Here is a 21,459-nt window from a genome sequence, read left to right as displayed (position 1 = left end):
TACCACTAACCACCTTATTTAGAAAAGTAACCTTTTAATTGCTTTTTCAGTAGAGTATCTTGCTTCAAAGTAATGCTTCACTGGTGTGTATATTGCAGTAGCTTTTCATTCTAGCTAACATCTGTTTCACCAGTTACTTTAAAACAGTTTTTAAATATTGGACTTTTTAGATTGACTTGACTCTGTGATTAACTGTAAGCAGACACCTCGGTATTAAATACTGTACAGTTTGCAGTTTGTACCAAAATAGTATCTGTTCGCCGTTTGTAGTTTTCCACACTAGTTTGGAGTTTGCTGGATAAGCTGAACACTGGACTTCGTGAAATTTAATTTCAAATCTGAATTAATAGGGCTAATACGCGTACGTAAATTTTTCGCCATCAGCTAAGAATTTGTTTTAAAAGAAAACAATATAAGAGAAGTATATAAGGAGACAATATTCACTTTAAAGTTTCTTCTATATAAAAATATGTTGTAGAAGTTGACTATGATTATAAAACGAGTTTTCATTCTGCGTTTCAAAATACGTAAATATGATTTGGAAACTTACTACATCCACTACCGTAATTCACGCGTATATATCGTGAAAAAATTTCACCAATGAATTTATCAGTTACTAGGACCATATATACCATGTCAGTTATTAAACAAGAACTTTGTATCGTCATAGTTCAGGACTACAGCCAATTAGCTGGTTTGTAGATATGGTCAGCACACCAGCTTTCATAGCCATTTTGTTTAGCTCCCTGAATTGTAGTGCGCTGTTTCTTATTTCAGATTTCTTTCTGTTGGTCGCAAAACAGATCAGCAATCACGCGCGTTATTACACATACGGCCACGTGGTACGAAAAATAGAAGCACATATTACTATATTTATTTTTTAGTTTAACGTCCCATGATTATGCACTGTAGACTGTTATGGGAGACTGTAATAGTGATAATAAAGGAAATTGAGAGATAAAGAAAGTGGGAGAAAACTGCAGAACCCCGAGACAACTCACTCACATGCTGTTTGCCCACCACAAAACCTACTTAGCGCGAGCTGTGATCAAACCAAGGGCCCCCATGCACTAGAGTCAGCGCTCTACCACTTAGACATCACAAGTTCTTGTAATTAAGGGTGCTACTTAGATACACAAATGATAAGAAATAATTTTAAAATTACGAATATCGCAACACAGTTGCTCTTATTTGGTGAGCATAAGTCATCAATTCTGTTGCGTTAAGGCTACCTCCAATTAAATTTAGTTGATTCTTAAGGAAGATATCAAAAGAATGTTTTAAATTTTTGTTATTTCCAGATGCAACCGATCAATGATAGTTGTACGTAACTATTTGTTACTATAAAATTACTAATATTACTCACCAGTACTTCCTGTCATTGTCTTTTCGTTGCCAAAATCATGCACTCCTAAATTGTTTCTTTAAAAAAAAAAAAAAAAAAAAAAAAAAACCGCGTATTCAGTTTACTCATGATAAATAAGGAGATATATTTTGTATACAATTGTTATTATGTAAAATGAATGACGTTGTTGAACGCTTCCGTCGTTGAAATCTGTAACATCGAAATTGATTTGAGAACTTGATTCCCTAATGGTAATAATCTTGGGAATACTTTTAATTTTACTAGCATTTTGAAAGTACTAGAAATTTACGGTACATTACAGTTTTCTGAAAGATTTTGAAAGTGCATGAATAAATAAGGATGAGATCAGCAAAAAGCCTCAGGTATTAATTTTATTTATTTAAAAAAAAAAGTCTTAATTCATGCTGTAATTAAAACATTAATGCATATTTGAAGAACAAAAGAAGAGAGAGGAACGCGAACGTAATCGAGAAACATGTTACTAACTCGTGTGGCTTTTTAAAAAAATGTTTAAGACTTTTGTAGTTCCTAAAGAAGCAGTATTAGCGAAAATGGAATGATTGAGAAACATGTGCTTCTTGTGATTTAAGTCATAAAATACAAAAATTTTAGGAATGATAAAAAAAAAAAAAAAAAAATGGATCAGAAGATTGCGATCTCGGCCAATAATTAGTTTTTGGTTCAGACGCCACAAAATGTTTGAACGGCCCGTACATCGAGTTTTCGTATTTTCTACGGAATAAGCGCATCACACTGAATTGAATGATAGTTTGGGTTTGGCTACACTGTATGTAGTTCTCCAGACATAAGGCGTACATGAAAATTTTTGATTGAAATATATTAGATCTTGGATCAGGGGCCACAGAATTTTTGAACGGTCCCTAAATCGAGTTTTCGTATTTTCTACGGAGTAAGCGCATCATACTGAGTTAAGTGATAGTTTGGGTTTGGCTACACTGTATATAGTTTTCCTGATATAAGGCATACAAGAAAATTTTTGACTAAAATAAATTGGATCTTGGATCTTTTGATCCAAGAAGGCACTCTCATTAATTGAAGTCAGGGGATTCACATTTGTGTTAAATAGCGATGTACTGTAATATAACTCATTAAGCATTGAAGGGCTAAAATTAATCTCGTAAATTCGTTTTAACTATTTTCAAAACCCTTATTTTGAATATCATTCAAAACACTTATTTGTACTAAATTTAATAGAGTTTGTTATCATTACTTCGGCAGGAAAATATTTTGTGTGCTTATTTTAAAGATTAATTCATTCTACTGTTGTTCCTTATTTTAGTTAACAAATGTCGATAAATAAAAATAAAACCAACTTATCTTTTAAAAAACGATTCGTAGGTTGCCACTTATTAAAATTACTTGTTTCAGCAGCATCTTAATAAGATGCATAAATAAAAAATAATGGATGATAGGCGATCGGCAGACAAAGGTTCCTTAGAACGGGTAAGGCCGTTTTCAACCACCAACCCCATCCAACTTATGGCTCACGAATACGATATTCAACAAAGCAATCTAGCGTTGCTCAAGGCCGAATTAAAGGTAAATTATATATATCTTATTCTTCAATTACTTTGTTAACAAAGTTTGTTCTATTAATGAAAGCATGGGTCAAAGATGATTTTGTCTGTAGTGTATTTTTTTTTTTTTTTTAATGTGGGGGGGAGTTTTTCTTTCTTTCTTTGTTCAAAAATTAATTAGCATTATGCAACATTTTAAAGCTCTTAATCATTAATAAAAGCTGTAAATTGAGTTAGGATTCCAGTGTTCAAGTTTTGTATATTGCGACAGCACATATTGTAGCCTTTATTCATCTATCGCTTGTTGCTTGTAGTTTTGAAGTCTTTTTGCTTTGATGTTTATATACTTCTGCATGCATGCACTGTTTTATTTTTTGCTATTGTTTTCTGGATAATTAAATTTTTTATGTGGTTTTGTAATATTATTATCAATACTAGAATCACAATGTGTATTGCATCCGTTGTTCACTTTTTTTTTTTTTTTTTTTTTTTTTTTTTTTTTTTTTTTTTTTTTTTAAGGTAACCTATTTCTGTGCAGTGTGCATCCTCTAATATAATCGAAAATACAGTTAAAACTGCCCGCAAACGTATCAAATTTTCTTTTATTCGATATAAGGTAACGGTATTCAATACCTGTGTCATTTTACCCCATTGATTTGTGTTGGAAGTCTTATAAAATGGCTTTGCCTTCAATCGATTTAACGTCCCAAATGATTCAGCGTTTCATCTCCTCCGTTAACCTTCTGTTGAAACCAGAAGTGGTAAAAATTTCAGCGTTGATTGTTATGGAGAAAAAACTGTAAGAGAGAGCGAGTTTTTTTTTTCTTTTTTTGTCTTACTTGATTTAATGTCTGAAGGAGATACAGTATCTTCGCCTGCATCTCTGTATTACATAGAACCCGAAGTAGTAAAAATTACTACATCTTTCGGTTTCAAAATTGATATCCATATAGGAAAAAAGGTAACACAGAGAAATAGTGACAAGCGAAGCGTCCAACAACAAGTTTTATCTGCTCCGTTAATCCTCTATTCAAACCGAAACTGGTAGAAATTAACAATTTCGTGTCACCGTTGATCTCCAATGAATAAATGCGGTAATAGTGACAAGCCTTTTTTTTTTTTTTCCGATTCAGAGTCTGAAGCAAACACACAATTTTTATCTGAACGTCTTCACTAAAACCAGGAGTGGTAGAATTTCACTATTACGTCCGGTTTTAAAGTTGATCTCCATAGAACAAAAACAAGAGATAACCAATAATGGCTTTCTGATGTGGATGCAGGGTCCGGGGAACAGCTTCTATCTTCGATCTTATCTCTTTGTGGCTACCAAAAGTTGTAGATGTACTACTACAAATGTTAGTGTTGAGCCCACGTGCACTAGTTTTACACTATGAAAAGAAACTGTGGAAATTACACTCGATTTACACTATGAAAAGAAACTCACGTGTTTTCCTGTTTACCTCGAAATGGACTGGATGGGATTTTACTGTTTGCTTCTTCAGATCTATTTAAATACCTCTTACTTCGTGAAAGTTAAATTTTGTTATATGCCTGTATGATTTTTAATGTTCAATAATAGAATTTAATTTAACCCTTTTGGGATTTTTAAGGTAAGTCAAGCTCTTACTGCATCATCACTATTTATCCTAGAATTTTGATTCGTGTCTCATTCTCTTCAGAATAAAGCAACTTTCTAAACGGTACCATTCGCATGTCCATATCATATATACCTGAAAAGGGAAATGCGAGGAAAATGGAAATTTTTCTTTTAAAAAATCACTTTTGAAAAGTTTAGGACCCTGTGGACTGGCCCTCTATAAACGTACAGAGGAAAGGGTAAAACGAAATACACCCAGCACTGCAACAATGGATTCACTCTTCGGATATTGCATTACATAAAGCTACTTCTCGTGGGTCGTTGCAATTTTCTCGTAAACAAACCACAGAGCCGCTGTACACATTGAATGGAACTAATAGGTGGTGGTTTAAAACTTTGAACTTTCCCCTGTCTAGTGATGTATCGTATGTACCTCTAACTATTGTTCATTAGAAATAAGTATTTTAAATCTGCTTCTTTTTAAATAACCCGGTACAGACGGAGAATGGAGATTTCGAGAATTCAGTAGTTAGGGCTTCATTGTATAAACCTTCATTTGCTCGTGTAAATATTCCGCGGACATAAACCAGGTTCTTTGTAGAAGTTTCTGATTATTCATGTGCTGGAAAAAATATGTCATTATAACCTGTTTTTGTCATGATGAATGTCATTGTATAAATAATTATTATGACTAAATACATATGGTACGTAACACAACCACTTTCAGTGTCTAATCTGTTTTCTCTCAGCTGAAGAACATTAGTAGTGGATTATGAGTGTAAAGTATTGTTATACAGACAAGTACAAACTTAGAAGGATTTTTCGTAATTTTTATCGTTTTTACTCCGATGTAAGCCGACTTTTTTTTAAAACTTAGTTCAAAGATTGTCCTTCGGCTTAGAATCAGTATCGTTAACACGACAGGTAAACTAGACATCACCCTTTACCGACGTAGTAGAAAAAAGTTTCGAAAAATAGTCCCAGGAGCCGCGAACGTAAATTTTCGCCAGTGTGTGGACTCAATTATAGTTATATATATATATATATATATATATATATATATATATATATATAAATGCGTTGTTCATGGTCTGAATTTAGTAGAAATGTTAAGGTTTCACAGACTGTGATACGAATGAAATTAAATCTTTCAGTTTTACATCTCATGATTATGCCATGTAATCTAAAGGAGACAGTGACAATGAGAATGAATGAAATTGTGAAATGGAGGAAGTGGAGAAAACGGGAGAACTCCGAGAAAACTCATGAACACAGTGTTCGTAGCAAATGACAGAAATATTCACAGTGACAAAGAATAAAGTGACGATGAATTTGAATAATCTGATAGTGATAACTGGCTGCACATTTGAATAGCAGAAAATCCATTTCGTATCTTCTCTATTGTTCACTAATAAATGAATTTAATAATTTTTTTAGTGTTCGGTTTGATTTATGAAGGGTCGGATTATAATCAAGTAAGTATAGTGTATCGTGTTATAAACAGTTTCCAGATTATAGCGAATACGTAGTTGTTTATCATCACCGCAGTAATAACCGAATGGAAGTGATATTTCACTTCAATTCACATTCTAGTGATTATGGTTAAGATTATGGCTTTCTGATTATGGTTAAGATCTTATCGAAACTAGAAAAACCTTCATTATAATTCCAGAATTTAAATTATTATCTCTGTATCTAGATTTTAAGTTGTTGAAATTTTCAACACACTTATGCGCCCTCGTCAAAAATCACGTGAAAAAGTGAGAAGGGATCGATTACTTTTCGGGCTGACTTTCAGGACAAATAGTTAAACATCAACTGACAATTCAATAAATAATTGTTCCATTGAAAAAACCCATTCTATCTTTCATTCTTAGTAGCCAGTATGTATTGTATCTCTTGAGGACAATTTCGTACTTAATATTAGCCTAATTATATTATATAATCAGGAAACAAAATTTCCGGTCGCTATTGGCGACTAGAAATTTAGAAGTGGTGACTAGTGTTTAGTAGGAATGGTTTCTGCCTAAACTCAAAGGGCTGCGCAGTTTCTATTGTGCACGACAATAATTCTCATAAGTGAGAGAAAACACGGAATGTGGAGTCTTCACAACGGGCATGGAAAGTGAAGTCGCCATAACGTTGTAATTCGGCCCTCCTTTCCCACCCTCATTAACATAGAATCAAACACTGAAAAAGATTTACAGTCAAAAATTCATTACGAAATTGCTTCCAAGTGTCACACTTTGTGCAGCTTTACCTTTGAGTTCTGCTTCATGTGAGAGAGACTTCGGCAGTCTGAACAGAGTTACGAATGCCTACAGGAATTTACTGAAGACTGACACACTGAATGATTTGATGATAATCTCCATTAATAGCCCTTCACTTAAGAACTTTGATCCGAAACTGCAATGGACAACTGGTACATCAGTGCAGAGAGCGAAAGTAACACCAACGTGAAGTCTTAATGAATGATACTTTCTTAACATGAATATGAATTGTTCAATTCAAAATGATTATCCTGGATCTAATTGTCTGGTTTTCAAATTTTATGCCCTGATGTAATTTCTTTGCCAAACCAAAGGCCGGGGGAATGGGGGAGACCTCTAATAATTTGTACGTAAGAGATACTGGCGACCATCATTTTTGGATTGGCGAATGCGTCTGATTTTGAAATTTTGCGCCCTGATATAATTAATGAGTAAAAAGGCTGCAGCCTAACATGCAAACGTAGAAAGATTTCATCGACTGAAAATTACCTAAAAAGAAGGAAGTAAACACAATGAATTTAAATATATTTTCTGCAACATTAGTTGCTTTACTCAAAGAACACTTCTACGAAATTAAGTTTCAAAGTATGAAAATGAAACCTGTAAGAAATCGAGTGTTGGGAAAACTGATTAATTCGTGTTCGCAAAATATATACTTCTACAAAATGTTTCTTGAGGAATCAACATAATTCGTCATTGTCTAACTATTGCAGAATACACATGCCTCCAACTCTTCTTTACAACCATCTTTTTGGACATTTTTTCTTCATGTTGTTGCGCTGTGCTTATTGGTTTCATCTCACCACCTTGTATCACGTTGTTTCCATCGTCTCTAAGTATCCAGTCACTGATTGTTGTCCACCATGTCGTGGGATACTATTAATCTGTTTATGCTCATTGTTTTCCTTTAAGTTTTAGTAGAAATGTTAAATTATCATTCAACGTTTCCAAAGATTCTCAAAATTAGTGTTCGATAAAGAAATAAGAATCATCTGACACATATCTTTAATTATGCGCATTCTTACTTAACATGTTGTAATACTAACTAACTAACTCTATGGCCTATGGAACCCGGAGGTTCAATGCCGCGTTCACAAAAGCTCTCCACTGACTTCTATCCTTAGCTAACTGCATCCAGTTTATACTTTGTATTCCAATCTCTGCGAGATACATCTTAATATTGTCCTCCCATCTGCGCCTAAGTCTTCCTAATGGACGTTTTCCGATTGGTCTTCCTGTCAAGACTTTGAAAGCGTTTCGACTTTCTTCCATTCTAGCTACATGACCCGCCCACCTAAGCCTCCTAGACTTAACGACCCTAACAATGTTGGGTAAACCATATAAATTATGTAGTTCCTCGTTATGAAGTTGTAATACACATATATAATTAAATATTGCAGTTTCAGTTCGATTAAAATTGCTTTAATAACAACCAAAACTTACTACGATAATTATTTCAATAAATTAAACTGTTTTTATTCCTTTTAAACTTTGTATTTCCTTAATACTTATCATTCATTTCGCAGAAATTAAAAATATACTTCAATCACTTATGATTTCTGGCTCCAAATTACCGGAGATTTGTTGTTATATACAACTTGTTACCCTGATTACAATGAATATAATCGTTCAGTAGGGACCAGTAGAGATTTTTAAAAAGTTGGTTACATTTTTCCTTGTAAATGCGAGCAAATTCGTCGTAATTACTTATTTTATTGCATACTTGAAATATATAAACGTAGCCAGTTCTTTGTACTCTTGCCGAAGCACAAAAAGTACAGGAAACTTCGTTGGTTTTGAAATGTATAATCTGATTTTATACAAAATCAAGCAGTGTGTAAATTGTAGTTGGTCATTTAGGCGATGAAACAACTGTGACTACTTAAATAAAGAAAACTATCACAAATAAATTAATAATTACTTAAAACTTAGAATCATAATTTATTGTTTATCGGTAAATTTTATGTTTTTTTAAGTTTTCTTTTCAAAATGTTTATAATCTATCTAAGCCAGGAGTAACTGTAATGTGAATCTATTTGTTTTCAGCTTGCCAGCCATGATCGGGACATGCTCAAGAAAGAACTTAAGCGAGTAGCCAATGAAAGGGATGGAGCATTTAAGCAATTGGCCATGGCGTCAGGAGCATCATCACTTGACAGCACAGGAAGTACAGGTACTATAGATCATTACAGGTTCCATAATAAGAAAGCCACTGGAATTTTGATAATATTTTTATGCGCAGAACTCTGTTTTGTGAGCTAATACAAGCCAGGACAAAAAGCTTCGTCAATTTTTCTCTACCTTAAGTTAAGTGCACGTATGTAAAAAGAATTCTATTAAGCTTTTGAACTAAATATGGCCCACAGTTTCAGTGTTGAAGCACCCATCTCTTATAGAAAGAATCTGTAGTTCGATCTCAGGTCGTGTGTGTTGTAGTCCCCATAGCAGAATATGCTGCGATCTGCGATGTGATCGCAGAAAATTTGCTGCGCCTGTGCAGAAAAATTGCCAGAAGAAAAAATAAATGGCTAACAGAAAAGTATAAAAACATGCCTGCAATGTGCAGAAGTCTTAAATGCACAGGCGACTCGCTTAAATATGGTTTGAACTTTTTTCTACGTCTCGTAAAGCGTATTTTTAACAATCACAAGTGTTTCTTCTGCAGAATTCATGCAGAAAATTTTTGACTTACAAAAGCTCATCGCAAAAAGGCAAATAAAGTTCTGCCATCGGGGTTCTAGTAAACAATCTTGCCCATGTGTTTTCTCTTTATTCTCCCTCCCTCCCCCCAATATTCACATTCTGTCAATTATTACATTATCATTCATTTTCGTAAGTCACCCGTCTCACTTAAAAGACATGGGACGTTAAATTAAAGGCAAAAATTTCATTTCTTGTTACTTCACTTATCTGTCTACAATTTCAGTGACTCAAGACGAGCATTAAATGATGAAAATAAAAAGTAATCTGCGATATACCATCATGCATGTTTAGGTTACGCAAATCGCGTCAGACTGAGGTTATCGCAATAAGCTGTTCCAGGTGCTGATTGAATTGCTCAGTCATTTTTGCCGCATTTGCTTCTATGTCGTTGATATCTTTTTCAGTGCTCAGCGATTTTTGTCACTTAGGCTCTCTCCTGTCCACTACAGGGTGTTCGGGCTAAAATTGAAACTGTACGTTGTTACCTAAATATGTGATGTCGGGATGAATTTGGCAGAGTTTAAATGTGCTTTTCTCTGTGGTTTCCATGATGTCAAAACGAACTGCAATGGAGAGTGGAAACTACCGGAATATTGGAAAAGAGTTACTTGCATCATAATTATTCGTGCTGGGCATCGAATTCTACAATCAAAACAGCTGTTGAATGCTGTTTGAACACCGCAAAAGCGATGCGATGTGAAATACAGAGGTGCAATGGAAACTTCAGGGCCGGTTCTAGACATTTCTTAAGTGTAAGCAAGCAATATTTAGGCGCCCCCCACCTAAATCATAATATAAAAGTAGAAAGTTGTGATGGACAAAAAATCTTCAAATAATTGTTACAATTGTAAAAATCTTCAGATTTGTAGTCTCCCCGTGAATATTGTGACTGTGGATCAGTACCGAACAAAGTTTCAATTTTAATAATTAATAGTAATTTTTTATTAAGTAAGCACAAGCCACAACTAAGATATATACCTAAGATTATTTTAACAAGTACAACTGATACATAAAAGTCGAAACAAAATAAAACTCATAACCTTCAAGTCTAACATTAACATAATATTTGATTTTAACGAAGAGATATGCTCATTTACATAGTATTTTCTAGTGATACGATTATGGTCATTATAACTTCTCGTTTTCCCTGTTACTGAAAAGTGCATGTTACTGTAAAGACGTTTTTCTGGTTTTCAATTTGGCAAAATCTCTTATTATTGCATCCATATCCATTTCATTGAGTATGTCATTTTCAATGCCCATCAAAGCTAGTCCATTTAATCGTTCTTGAGATATACTTGATCTCAAATAATCTTCATTAATTTTAGCTGAAGTTGTTCAATACGTAACAAATGACAAAGTATGTGCCTTAATCGATATGTAATTTGTCTTCGAGCCAGTGGCGGAACTTTAAAATCAGGTACCCCCGCAAAATTTCTTTTCAGGGCCACCTAGCCCTATAAAACAATTCAGTCCTTTCATGTTTCTTTCCAACATGGGCGTTCGAAATCAGGCAATGAATAACACAATGTAAACACACGTAGTGGCACACCCAAGAGTTTTCTTTCGGGTTTGAAGATTTTTTTGGAGTAGCCTACAAAATGCAAATAATTTTGTGTATTTGTCCCCTGAAATTGTACTAATTTTCTTAAAAATTAAAAGTTTTGGGGGTTCCAGACTCTCGGACTACCTGTCGGCGCATCCTTGAATGCAAGTAACTAATAATCAAAACTCTGCTTTGCATTAGGACTATTACTAAATATTTAAAAATATCGCTTCATCTAAATACAAGAGAATGGATTGATAATGATTATTACACTGTTATAAAACAATGAGCATATGTATACACTGCTGTGATTGACAATGAGAGTTAAAAAAAAATAGTGTTACTTATAATGAAATTTCGATTACAGTTACCCTTTCGAGTTAAATACGCATATACTGCGTGAAAACTAATTGTATTCAAACAAATTTTGAAATACGACCCATAACTCAATTAACTCAGACCCGTAACCGAAGACGCCGTATTCCATTTTATTTAACAATTAAATTACTACAGTCAAGTAAAATAAACTTACAGTTTCAAAAGTTTGTCGACTTCCAAATGCTTCGTTAACAGTAACTGGTATTGACAATTCCACACTTCTACATTTGTATGATCATCACTTCTGAAATTTTGTCCAGAACTCAAAAGTAACTTTATTAGAGCCTTTGCTTGCCTCTCATCTTTTGTCAAGTTTCGTAGCTTTCTTTTCCGATAAAATGCTCACTTAGCTTTTATCGTTGACTATTATTATATGAAAAACAAAGTACTATTGAAAAGTAAAAACAAACTTCATTATATATATATATATATACAGGCGCGAATCCAATGGGAGGGCTATAGGGACTACACGCTCAGGTATACACTGAATAAAGTGGGCTTCAATTCTACTTTCTTTAAACTGGATAAAGCGGAAAACTATGGTTTAGCCCCTCCTTTGATAATATCCTGGATCCGCGGATATATATATAATATAAAACCCGAAACGACTCAAGATAGAAACGAAATGTTGACGAATGTCAAAAATAGACGTTAACAAAGTGAGTATTAAGCAGGGGCAGCAATTGGGAGTCATTGATATTAGGAATTTTAAGTTATGAGAGTGGATCAAATATAAACGGGATTTTATTTTTTATTTAAATTTATTTATTGAATATCAGAAGGCACTTACAATTTATTTTTCCATATAGTTTCCTTCTTTGGAAATACATTTGTCCCAGCATACGAGAGTGGGGTGAAAAATTCTCGACCTGACAATGAAAGACTGCGAATTTCAGTTCAAAAATAATTTTATTTTTCGACATAATCTCCCGTAACTTCAATACACTTGATCCAGCGTTTCTCCAACATTAGTATTCCTTCCCGGAAGTGAGAGTCTGGAAGGTTGTGAAAATAGTCATCCATGTCCCTCTCAACCTCTTCATCCCATGTGAATCGCTTCCCAAAAACAAATTTCTTCAAGTTTGCCAAATCAGGAGAATATGGGGGATGGCCGAGCAAATCGTACCCCAAATCCTGTTGTTTTCCCATCGCCAACGCACCCTTGTGCACAGGTGCATTGACCTGGTGAAAGATGATGATCTTCAATCCAGGCCTCTTCCCGCGAATTTTCGCATTTAGCTGGTCAAGAAGGTTGGAGTAATATTTGCCTGTAATTGTTCTCCCTTTCGCATCCCAAAACACACTGGCCATGACCTTTCCGTTCGATACGATCGTCTTCGCTTTCTTCGGCGCTGCACCACCGCTTCCACCCACTGCTTGGACTGCTGTTTCATTTCTGGCGTGTAGTGGTGAGCCCATGTCTCATCCATCGTCACAAATCGCCGCACAAAATCGGTCGGATCCCTTGTAAATCGGTCCAAAGATTGTTGCGAAAATCGTTTTCTCATTTGCTTTTTTTTGGCAGTCAGCAAATGCAGCACCCATCTAGCGCAGAGCTTTCGCATCCCTAGTTCTTTGTGCAAGATGTTTCGCACCCGTTCCTCCGATATCCTTACACTCTCATCTATCTCACTCAGCTTCACTCGCCTGTCGTCCAACACTTTTTCTATTGTTTCCGGTGTGGTTGCGGTTTTCGGCTCATCTTCGAGGGATGTGCGACCACGTTTAAATTCAGCTGCCTACTTTCTAACGGTTTACATGGAAGGAGCAGAGTCCCCGTAAACTTTCGTCAACTTCGGATGAATTTCCGTAGGGTTAATCCATCCAAAACGAAAAATTTTATTACCGCACGATATTCAAGTTTATCCATTTTCACAACTAATATGCAAGACGTCTCACTACAACAATGCCTGCAAACAAACTACTTGAGAGAACAAGTTGACACTTGTTATACGAACAACTGAAAAGCGCCCCAGGCAAGAACAATAAAATTTTGCTGATTGGAATGCCATCTCTGGGTCAGGCCGAGAACTTTTCACCCCGCCCTTGTATGGGCTGCTTTTTGATGCGCTCATCGTAAAAAGAACAGGGTCGTGTCACCAGCCAGTTGCGCACGAACTCTTCTACACTCTCGTCATCTTCAAATCGTTGCCCTCCTAGAGCTTCTTTAAGCGGTCCGAACAAATGGAAATCGCAGGGCGATAAGCCCGGGCTGTAAGGAGGATGTTCAAGTGTAGTCCAGTGTATTTCCTGTAGCTTCGAGACAGTTCAAGCTGGAGTATGCAGGAGAATCCACTGCAGGAGGAGAATCTGTCTAATCGATTGGTCTTTTTTTGCGGCGATATGCAACTCTCGCGTTGTTCAACAGCTCGCAGTAGTATTCAGCATTTATTGTGCGTCCCTCATGTAAAAAGTCAATCAGCAAAATGCCTCGCCGATCGAAAAAAACGGTTGAAAGAACCTTGCCAGCTGACAGTCGAGTCTTGGCTTTCACTGGTGCTGCCTCCCCTTTCCTCCGCCACTCCTTACTGGCTTATTTGGATTCTGGAGTGTAGTGGTGAACCCGTGTTTCGTCTCAGGTGACGATCCGACTAAAATTGCATCACTTTCTTCCGCAAACCTTGCTTTAAGCCCCTGACAGACCTCCAAATGTCTCAACTTCAGATTTTCGGTCAGAAGGTGAAGGACCCATCTGGAACACACTTTATGGAACTGTAGGTCGTTTTTGATGATTGCTTGACAACTCCCTTAGCTGATTCTGACTTGTTCTGCAATTTCTGATACTGTTACTCGTCGATCGTCGTCAATAATGCCTTTTACCACACGAATGTTGTTGTCCGTAATGCTGGTCCGAGGACGGCGATCGTATTGCTGATTTTCCACACGTTCTCGTCCTTTCTTGAACTTTTTATGCCAGGCATACACACGCGTCCTTGACAATGTTTTATCCCCGAAATGTGCAGTCAATCTCTGGCAAATTTCTGCCGCTGTAACTCCTTCACCAACAAGAAATTTTATAATTATGCGTAGCGCAGTGGAGGGGTGCACCTGTTGCTCCGACATCGTGAGCGGTACTGACGAAATAGCGGGAAATATGTAAGAGCACGCTCTCTCCACTTCCAGCGGTCCCGCCTAAACATAGCAGAAGCGCGCGGCCAGTCCTGCCAATTGTTGATGTTCAGGAACAAAAATCCCGTTTATATTTGATCCCCCCCCCTCGTAAAATTTTCCTCAGAAATGATAAAAAATTCCATTCGTAACGCCCATCTTTTCTTAGTATTCGCCCCCCCCCTCCCTGGACCAATGCACAAGAAAAGCCTAGACACTTGAACTTCGATAATGTCTATTTCATTTACTCTGACTTTTTCAACCCTTAACTGTGGTCATTTTGAACCGAAGCATTATGCGGGGACACTGTTTATGACAGGGCGGAATACTTTTCAAGACATTCCTACTGTGATAATACCACTCAATCCACAAGCAACACGTGCAGTCGACTTCTTCTTATTTGTGGATCCATTTCCATTTCAATGACATATTTGTCAATATTCTCTAGCAAGGTCGCACAAAGGTTGTTGGGAGAGGAATGAAGTCTCTTATATTTGTATTTTGTACATATGGTGGAATTGCGGAAAGAAGGCCGCTGTCTTGTGTCGTACAGCCGTAACACTTTAATATAGCATCTATTGAAAAAGCTAAATTTTCCTACATTTTATATCATATTCATAAAATCTCCCTTTCCCCCTCTCTTTAAAATGCTTCTCCTAAATCTTCCTGCGCCGCGGGAAATTTTCCTCAAACTAGCATCAGCTGTGTGTGGGGCATTGGCGCCAATTAATGTACGAGTCCATTTCAATTGTAAAGAGGTGTTTTACATCCAACCACGCAAAATTACTGTCCTTTTGATGTGTTTTATCAGTATCTCAGTCTGTACAATTATTTGAAGCTATTTGGAAAATTTTTCATCGTAACATTTTCCCTAAGAAATGTTCACATTTGAAACACAAAATTCATTTTCCAGTTTGGCGTCCTCTTCAACTGGCGCCTCCTGCGAACGCATAATTCGAAGAATTCTAGATCCGGCCCTGGGAAACTACGAAACCGTGGCTGGTAGGAAACCACACAGACGACGTTTAAATTAGCGCGAAATACCAGAATTCATCAAGTAATTGCAGGAGAAACTGACGGAAGACACAGGCAAGGAAATGTGAGCTCTTAAGCGGAAAATAAGTGTTGTAGCATCCGCCGTGAAGGTAACAATTACAGGAGAAAGTGACCGAAGATCTAGGCAAGGAAATAAGCTCTAGCGCCGGAAATAGATATTGCGTCGTCCACCGTGAAGCTAGTGAATGACCGTCCGGTGTCATTCCTGCAAAAGGCGTAAAGACCAACTCCTGACAGAAAGAACTCGGTGCAAACCGGCAGATCAAGACAAAGAAACTGTTTTTAACAAAGTGGAACATCCCGTTGAATCAGAAACAATATAGTTCACTTCTGATTTAAAAAAAAAAAAAATAAATAAATAAATCTTTCAGGATCAAATACACAACTCCAGAACAACATATGGCTTACCTACAATCCATCAGACATTTCTTGTGTCATGCATAGTAAATTTCCCCCGAAACGTTATGGTGTTTAGATGTGTCTCTAGTAAGAGTGATGTGATACCTCCACACGCCAGGAAAATTTAGAAGTCATTGTCACATAATTTTTACGATTTCACTAATCCTAACGTGTGGCCCCTGTCCCCAGTTATAGCAGTACTGTACATTATGTGTAGGATGTGGTTGAGTCTGTGTCACTAAGACCAAGTTGATCGATAGGATTCAGGTGGAGATTCTTCCTTGCGAGACCATGCGTGGTACATATACTTGATTTCGAAGCCTGTTCAATGCAGTGAGGGTGCGGAGGGTGTTTTTTAAGTAGTTTCATCTTCTTGTAGCTTTCATATTTCCAATATAGCTATTTTGTTTTGACTGAGATGTTCCTTGTAGTCTTTTTCACCAGCAACTGTCAAATTTTTTATTACCCTGTATTACTCTTCGCCAATGTTGTCATCATCACCTCTGACATTGTTCCTTGCAACCCACCTAACACATTAGTCATCTCAGATACACTTGCAGACGAAACCGCCAATAATAATTTGACCTATGAAATTTAGAGAGAGATGTCCCATTTTCATCCATCACCGTCTGCCCTTTTGAAACACACATCCGTTCGACCCCGCATGATGTACTACAGATGATGGATGATCTAACGACCACTAACAGCGGTCAGGTGCTGTACACACAACGCCAGCATTACCACGTCTCATCTTAGGTGTTGCAAACGACAGGTGTTTCCATTGTTTTGATGATCATCTGTGTATATATGAAGAAAATAACAATAATTAATAAATGGTATCAATTAAAAATAATAAGTGGGATAATGCAGAATAAAAATTGCAGTGTATTATGTGGAGAAAATAATAATGAAGTACAGAAATGAGCTGACCCAAGTTAATACTGAAAATAGTTATCATTATTAATAATAATGATTATAATAACTCATAGATGTATTTGCTCAAAGAAATGTATATAAATATGACATTTTATTGTTTAATCGAGGTCTGTAAGTATATTTGCATAGCTTAAAAGAATGCATATTTAATAGTGGAATACTAACCTGGAATTCCACTTAAACACACGCTATATTAATTTAATAGTATACGTTTCGATGTCTCCTTGTCATAATCGCCAATGATCATAAATAATTTTTAGATTGGTTCATAGACAGAGATAATGGTATAAGTCCTAAAGCATGTCCATTATAGACATAGGATTAAATTAAGTTGGTTATTCGTTCCGCGAATTATTTTTACCAAAGACTTAAACAAGAGACCACGTATTGTAGGACGGTGAAGTTCTTCAGGTCTTGAAGTAGTTTATTAAGAGTAAAAATTTTCAGTTGTGCTTTTTGCTCTTAACGAAGTATAATAGTGTTTTTTATGTAAGAATTGAAACTTTACCATTATAATGTATAAGTCCACGAACCAATATAAAAACTCTTTATCAGTCACGTATCGATGAAGATAACAAAGTCTTTGAAACATATACAGTTAAATCAATAAAATATATACGTAAGTAGAGTACAATGTTAGTATTTCATTATGAAATTTGCATAGCATCTCGTAGCAAATTGTATATTGTGTGATATATATGTGCTTTCCTTTATTTAGAAACAAGTTGGTAAGAAACGGCCAGAACGTCGAAACATCATTAGGAATTAATCCTTAAAATAAAATGCATTCTTGATGGTAATTCTACTTAGTAGGTGGTGAGATATCAAACAGTTTATAGCGTTTGTTTGCGTGGGGTGTCTTTAACGTATTATAGTGTAAAAATATTTTAATACTATACTTGTATTTTATAATCACTATTATTATTCCTTGCAGGTACTCTATCTCCTAGTTATACCGTGTCCAGCAGTGACCGAAGTCTTTCATCTGCGTCTGCAAGAGACTATGACGGCCTAAAACAACAATGTGAAAGAGCCATGAATGAATTGCAGTCACTAAGACGGTAAACAAATTATTTCCGTGGGTATAATCATTTAGTAAAATAAATGTTTTGCTCAGTTTTTTTTTAAATCAGAATTTTGTAAAGGATGTAAAGAATGGAAGGACGGGTATAGGATGTAAAGAATGGAAAGACGGGTTCCTTACAAAGTAAAGCTGTTAACAAATTCTTTTGCTGTTTACAAGATGAAAGGATAGTCTTTAAAATAATACAGACTTATTCTCTCACTAATAATAAAATGCACAACTTTTTTTTTTTTTTTTTTTTTTTTTTTTTTTTTTTTTTTTTTTTTTAAGCATTAATTCTTTCATGTAAACCTATAATTTCTAATTATCCATTCACTCATGTTAATGACATGCATTTACATCAGGGATGCAAATAACCATTCGCCCGGGGCGAGTATTTAATATCATACAGAAGGTAAGTAAATAATTTCTATTGTGAGATGTGGGCTAATAGCTTAATACTTGGGCGAGTAAAATTTCGTTGCTTATTTGCATCCCTGATTTACATAATACGAGATGAGAAAGTATTTGAACTGCCAAAAGACTATATCTAGAGGCACGAGTTTTTCGCAATGCGGGATAAAACGAAATGTGTCAGAATTAAATAATTTTCAGTTTCTTGACATTTTATGACATTCTGTGTGTATTTTCATTGGTTTCCGTTGCGCGACGAAACGCGAAATTTCTAACAATACGCGAAATAACGCGAAATTTTAAAAATACGTTTTCATTGATTCTTCCTCCTCCAGTTTTCCTCTGATGGAACGGTAGAACTTGGCATGAACGGTGCATTTTGGGTGATTCGGACACGGCTATAGGGAACATGTTCAGCGTTGGCTATCACCATCGCAAACTTTCCTACTCATAGTATGTTTAGTTACTGATTTTCCTTCAGTTTGATTTTAAAAATATAATTTTTCTATAAGTGAAATTTACAATGTCAAGTGAAATATTCAGTCAATTTTGTTATTAGGTAATTAGTAATAGGAATTATTTCTATAATGATCTATGAATTAAAGGAATAATTTTAAAAATGTCAGGGAATATCTTTTCCACCAAGAGCTACAAAATGAGAAACTTCATTTGGAAAATGCGACAAAACGCGAAATGTGAAAAACGAGACGCGAAATTTTCAAATTAGTGCGAAAAACTCGTGCCCCTAACTATATTTTATAACCTATTTTTATATCACACTAATTTCTTTATAGTATGAATTCAATGTCATACAAAGAGCGTAAAAATACACAACTGAACCAAGAATCAGATCTTAGTCTCCGGCTTTCTATGCCGATACCTTAACCGATAATACACGTTGTTTATCTGGAATTGTTTGTATTATAGATTACCGAATACCGTAGCAGATAATAAGATTGAGATGTCTAAGGTGGATGGGACATGTCCCTTCAGTATCAGTTATACGAACGGAAAGTGTAGTGTTGTAAGAACAGCTTGCTGGCCTGTTTACACAGGGTTGTTATGAAGTCCTTGTGAAACAAATGCTTATAACTTTCATTAAAATAATGATTTTGCAGTGAAATAAGATCTTTATTGAGACTTGTATTTTGTATCATCATCCATAGATACACCGCCGCCATCATTGCCACACCTCCAGCTGAACTCCCTTAACATCCATGCATTTCTACAACCTCTGGCGAAATCCGTGAGTGCTTTTTCGTCTGGCGTCGTCAGAAGTGTCATGGATCACTTCACTAATCTTAGCTTTCAGGCCCTACAAGTCCTTTGGTTTTTCCTCATACACCTGTGTTAACGTGAACCCATAACCAAAAATCACGGTTTCAAGTCGGGGGGCCAAGGGGTGGGCTCTCTGCACACAATCTACCTGTCAGGTAGCTTACGGTCACGATAGTCCCTGACGACTTGTGCAAAATGTGGGAGGCCTCCGTCTTGCTGGTAGTGGATGCAATCCTTGATTCCCAACCTAAGCAATTCGGACATCAGAAAATTTGTAAGTATTTGACGGTATGTCTCTCCTGTCACAGTGTTATCGTCGAAGAAAAACGGACTATGAGGTGGTCCATTGATACAGCACACCACACACGTTCAGTTTCTGTCAGTCTCTTTCGTGTGTTTCATATTCATGAGGGTTTTCAGTTCCCCAGACAAGACAGTTGTGCCTCTTTTCCCTCCCTGAAACATGGAAAGTTGCCTCATTTGAGAACATGAGTAACTGCAGAAGTTTCCTGTCATCATACAGTCATTTCAACATCAGTTCACAGAACTCTGTCACCAATGTTGCCAACCTCATTGTGATAGTGTTGCCAATCAAAAATTTACAGATCATCACACAATTTAAAATGTATATCATTGTAATATTATTATTATTATTATTATTTAAATTATAAGCAGTTGTTTTATAGCAAGGACTTTATAACAACCCTCTACGTGCCTATAATTAAATTCATTGTTGAAATTTCGGCAGCCTACCTTCTGTTTTTATTATACATAGTTTTAAGATTTCCAAAGTCCTAAGTTGGAAAGCCTTTGAACAGACTTTTGAATATATATGTGTATGTGTAAAAGAAAAAACAAACAAGGTATTTAAAAGATGGGTAATAGTAGTCCTGATGCGTACTATATTAGCAAACTTTTTGTTTCTCTAGCGGTAAAGTGGGTTACTTACGTGGTAGAGCCAGTTAACAACTGCTGAATTCTGTGCTAGTCAGGACTAGCATATTCACAATATGATGAAAAACTAATGTATTAGCTTCCAGCGTACGCATATGGGGGTTTATAGTTTCATTACAGGTATATATATATATATATATATATATATATATATATATATATATATATATATATATATAGGGGTACTTTATTTGTGAGTAAATACTGGCCGGATCTAAATTAAATTTCGTGGCCAAATAGAAGTAGCTCATGGTCTAAAGAATACAAATGGCTATATTTGATGGCCTGGCTCGGCCAGAAGCAGGCTCAGCTCGCGTTGTATGTGGTACTTTATTTCTCGGTAACTACTAGTCAGATCTGAACGAAATTTCGTGGGTAAGTAGCCCATCGTGTAAGAAATTAAGCTCGCTAAATTTTGTGGCTGAATTTGGCCAGGAACAGGCTCCGTTCGTGAACAGAGCCTGTTGTTCCACAGTTTTGCATGCCGGGAGCTTCTGAATTCGGTTCATTTGTGCTTGTTATTGTTAATAAATGTATCTGAGTGTATTTTTTCTGATCTTTGTAGGCAGCATAGTGAAACCATCAAACGATGCGACCAGGCTGTGAAAGAATCCGAATATTATCGGAATCAACATCGAGCAGCTGTAGCTCAACTTGAACTGGCAACTCAAGAAGCAACAACCATACGGGCTAAATACAGCGACCTTTTGTCAGAGAATAAAAGGCTAGATCAAGAGGTGCAAAGTCTCAAGAAGTTTTTAGAAGAACATAGAAAAGAAAATTCGGAACTTCGCAGTCAGCAGCAGGTAAGAACTTTATTATTTATTGTGATTGTTTCCAAAAGTAACAGCAA

The 21,459-nt window shown here is 36.0% G+C and overlaps 1 protein-coding gene across 6 annotated transcripts in view; it reads left to right on the top strand.

The window, feature by feature from the left end:
- Positions 1 to 21,459, top strand: part of Dlg5 (MAGUK family member discs large 5) — a 147,867-nt gene that overhangs the window by 7,043 nt on the left and 119,365 nt on the right. For 3 of the 6 annotated variants that reach the window (XM_081729466.1, XM_081729465.1, XM_081729462.1), the window contains exons 2-5: positions 2,759 to 2,926; positions 8,818 to 8,944; positions 17,832 to 17,958; positions 21,172 to 21,412. In XM_081729466.1, coding sequence (XP_081585592.1) covers positions 2,789 to 2,926; positions 8,818 to 8,944; positions 17,832 to 17,958; positions 21,172 to 21,412 — 633 coding nt within the window. In that variant the 5' untranslated portion in view covers positions 2,759 to 2,788. Of the gene's footprint in view, positions 1 to 2,755; positions 2,927 to 8,817; positions 8,945 to 17,831; positions 17,959 to 21,171; positions 21,413 to 21,459 lie in introns of all 6 variants that reach the window. The other 3 variants (XM_081729467.1, XM_081729468.1, XM_081729464.1) reach the window with 2 other exon arrangements.

Source organism: Thermobia domestica, chromosome 10 (genome assembly GCF_964235325.1).
Source record: "Thermobia domestica chromosome 10, izTheDome1.hap1.1, whole genome shotgun sequence".
NCBI classification, from domain to species: domain Eukaryota; kingdom Metazoa; phylum Arthropoda; class Insecta; order Zygentoma; family Lepismatidae; genus Thermobia; species Thermobia domestica.
Note: the sequence above shows the minus strand (reverse complement) of the source record. Positions and strands in the feature narration are given on the sequence as shown.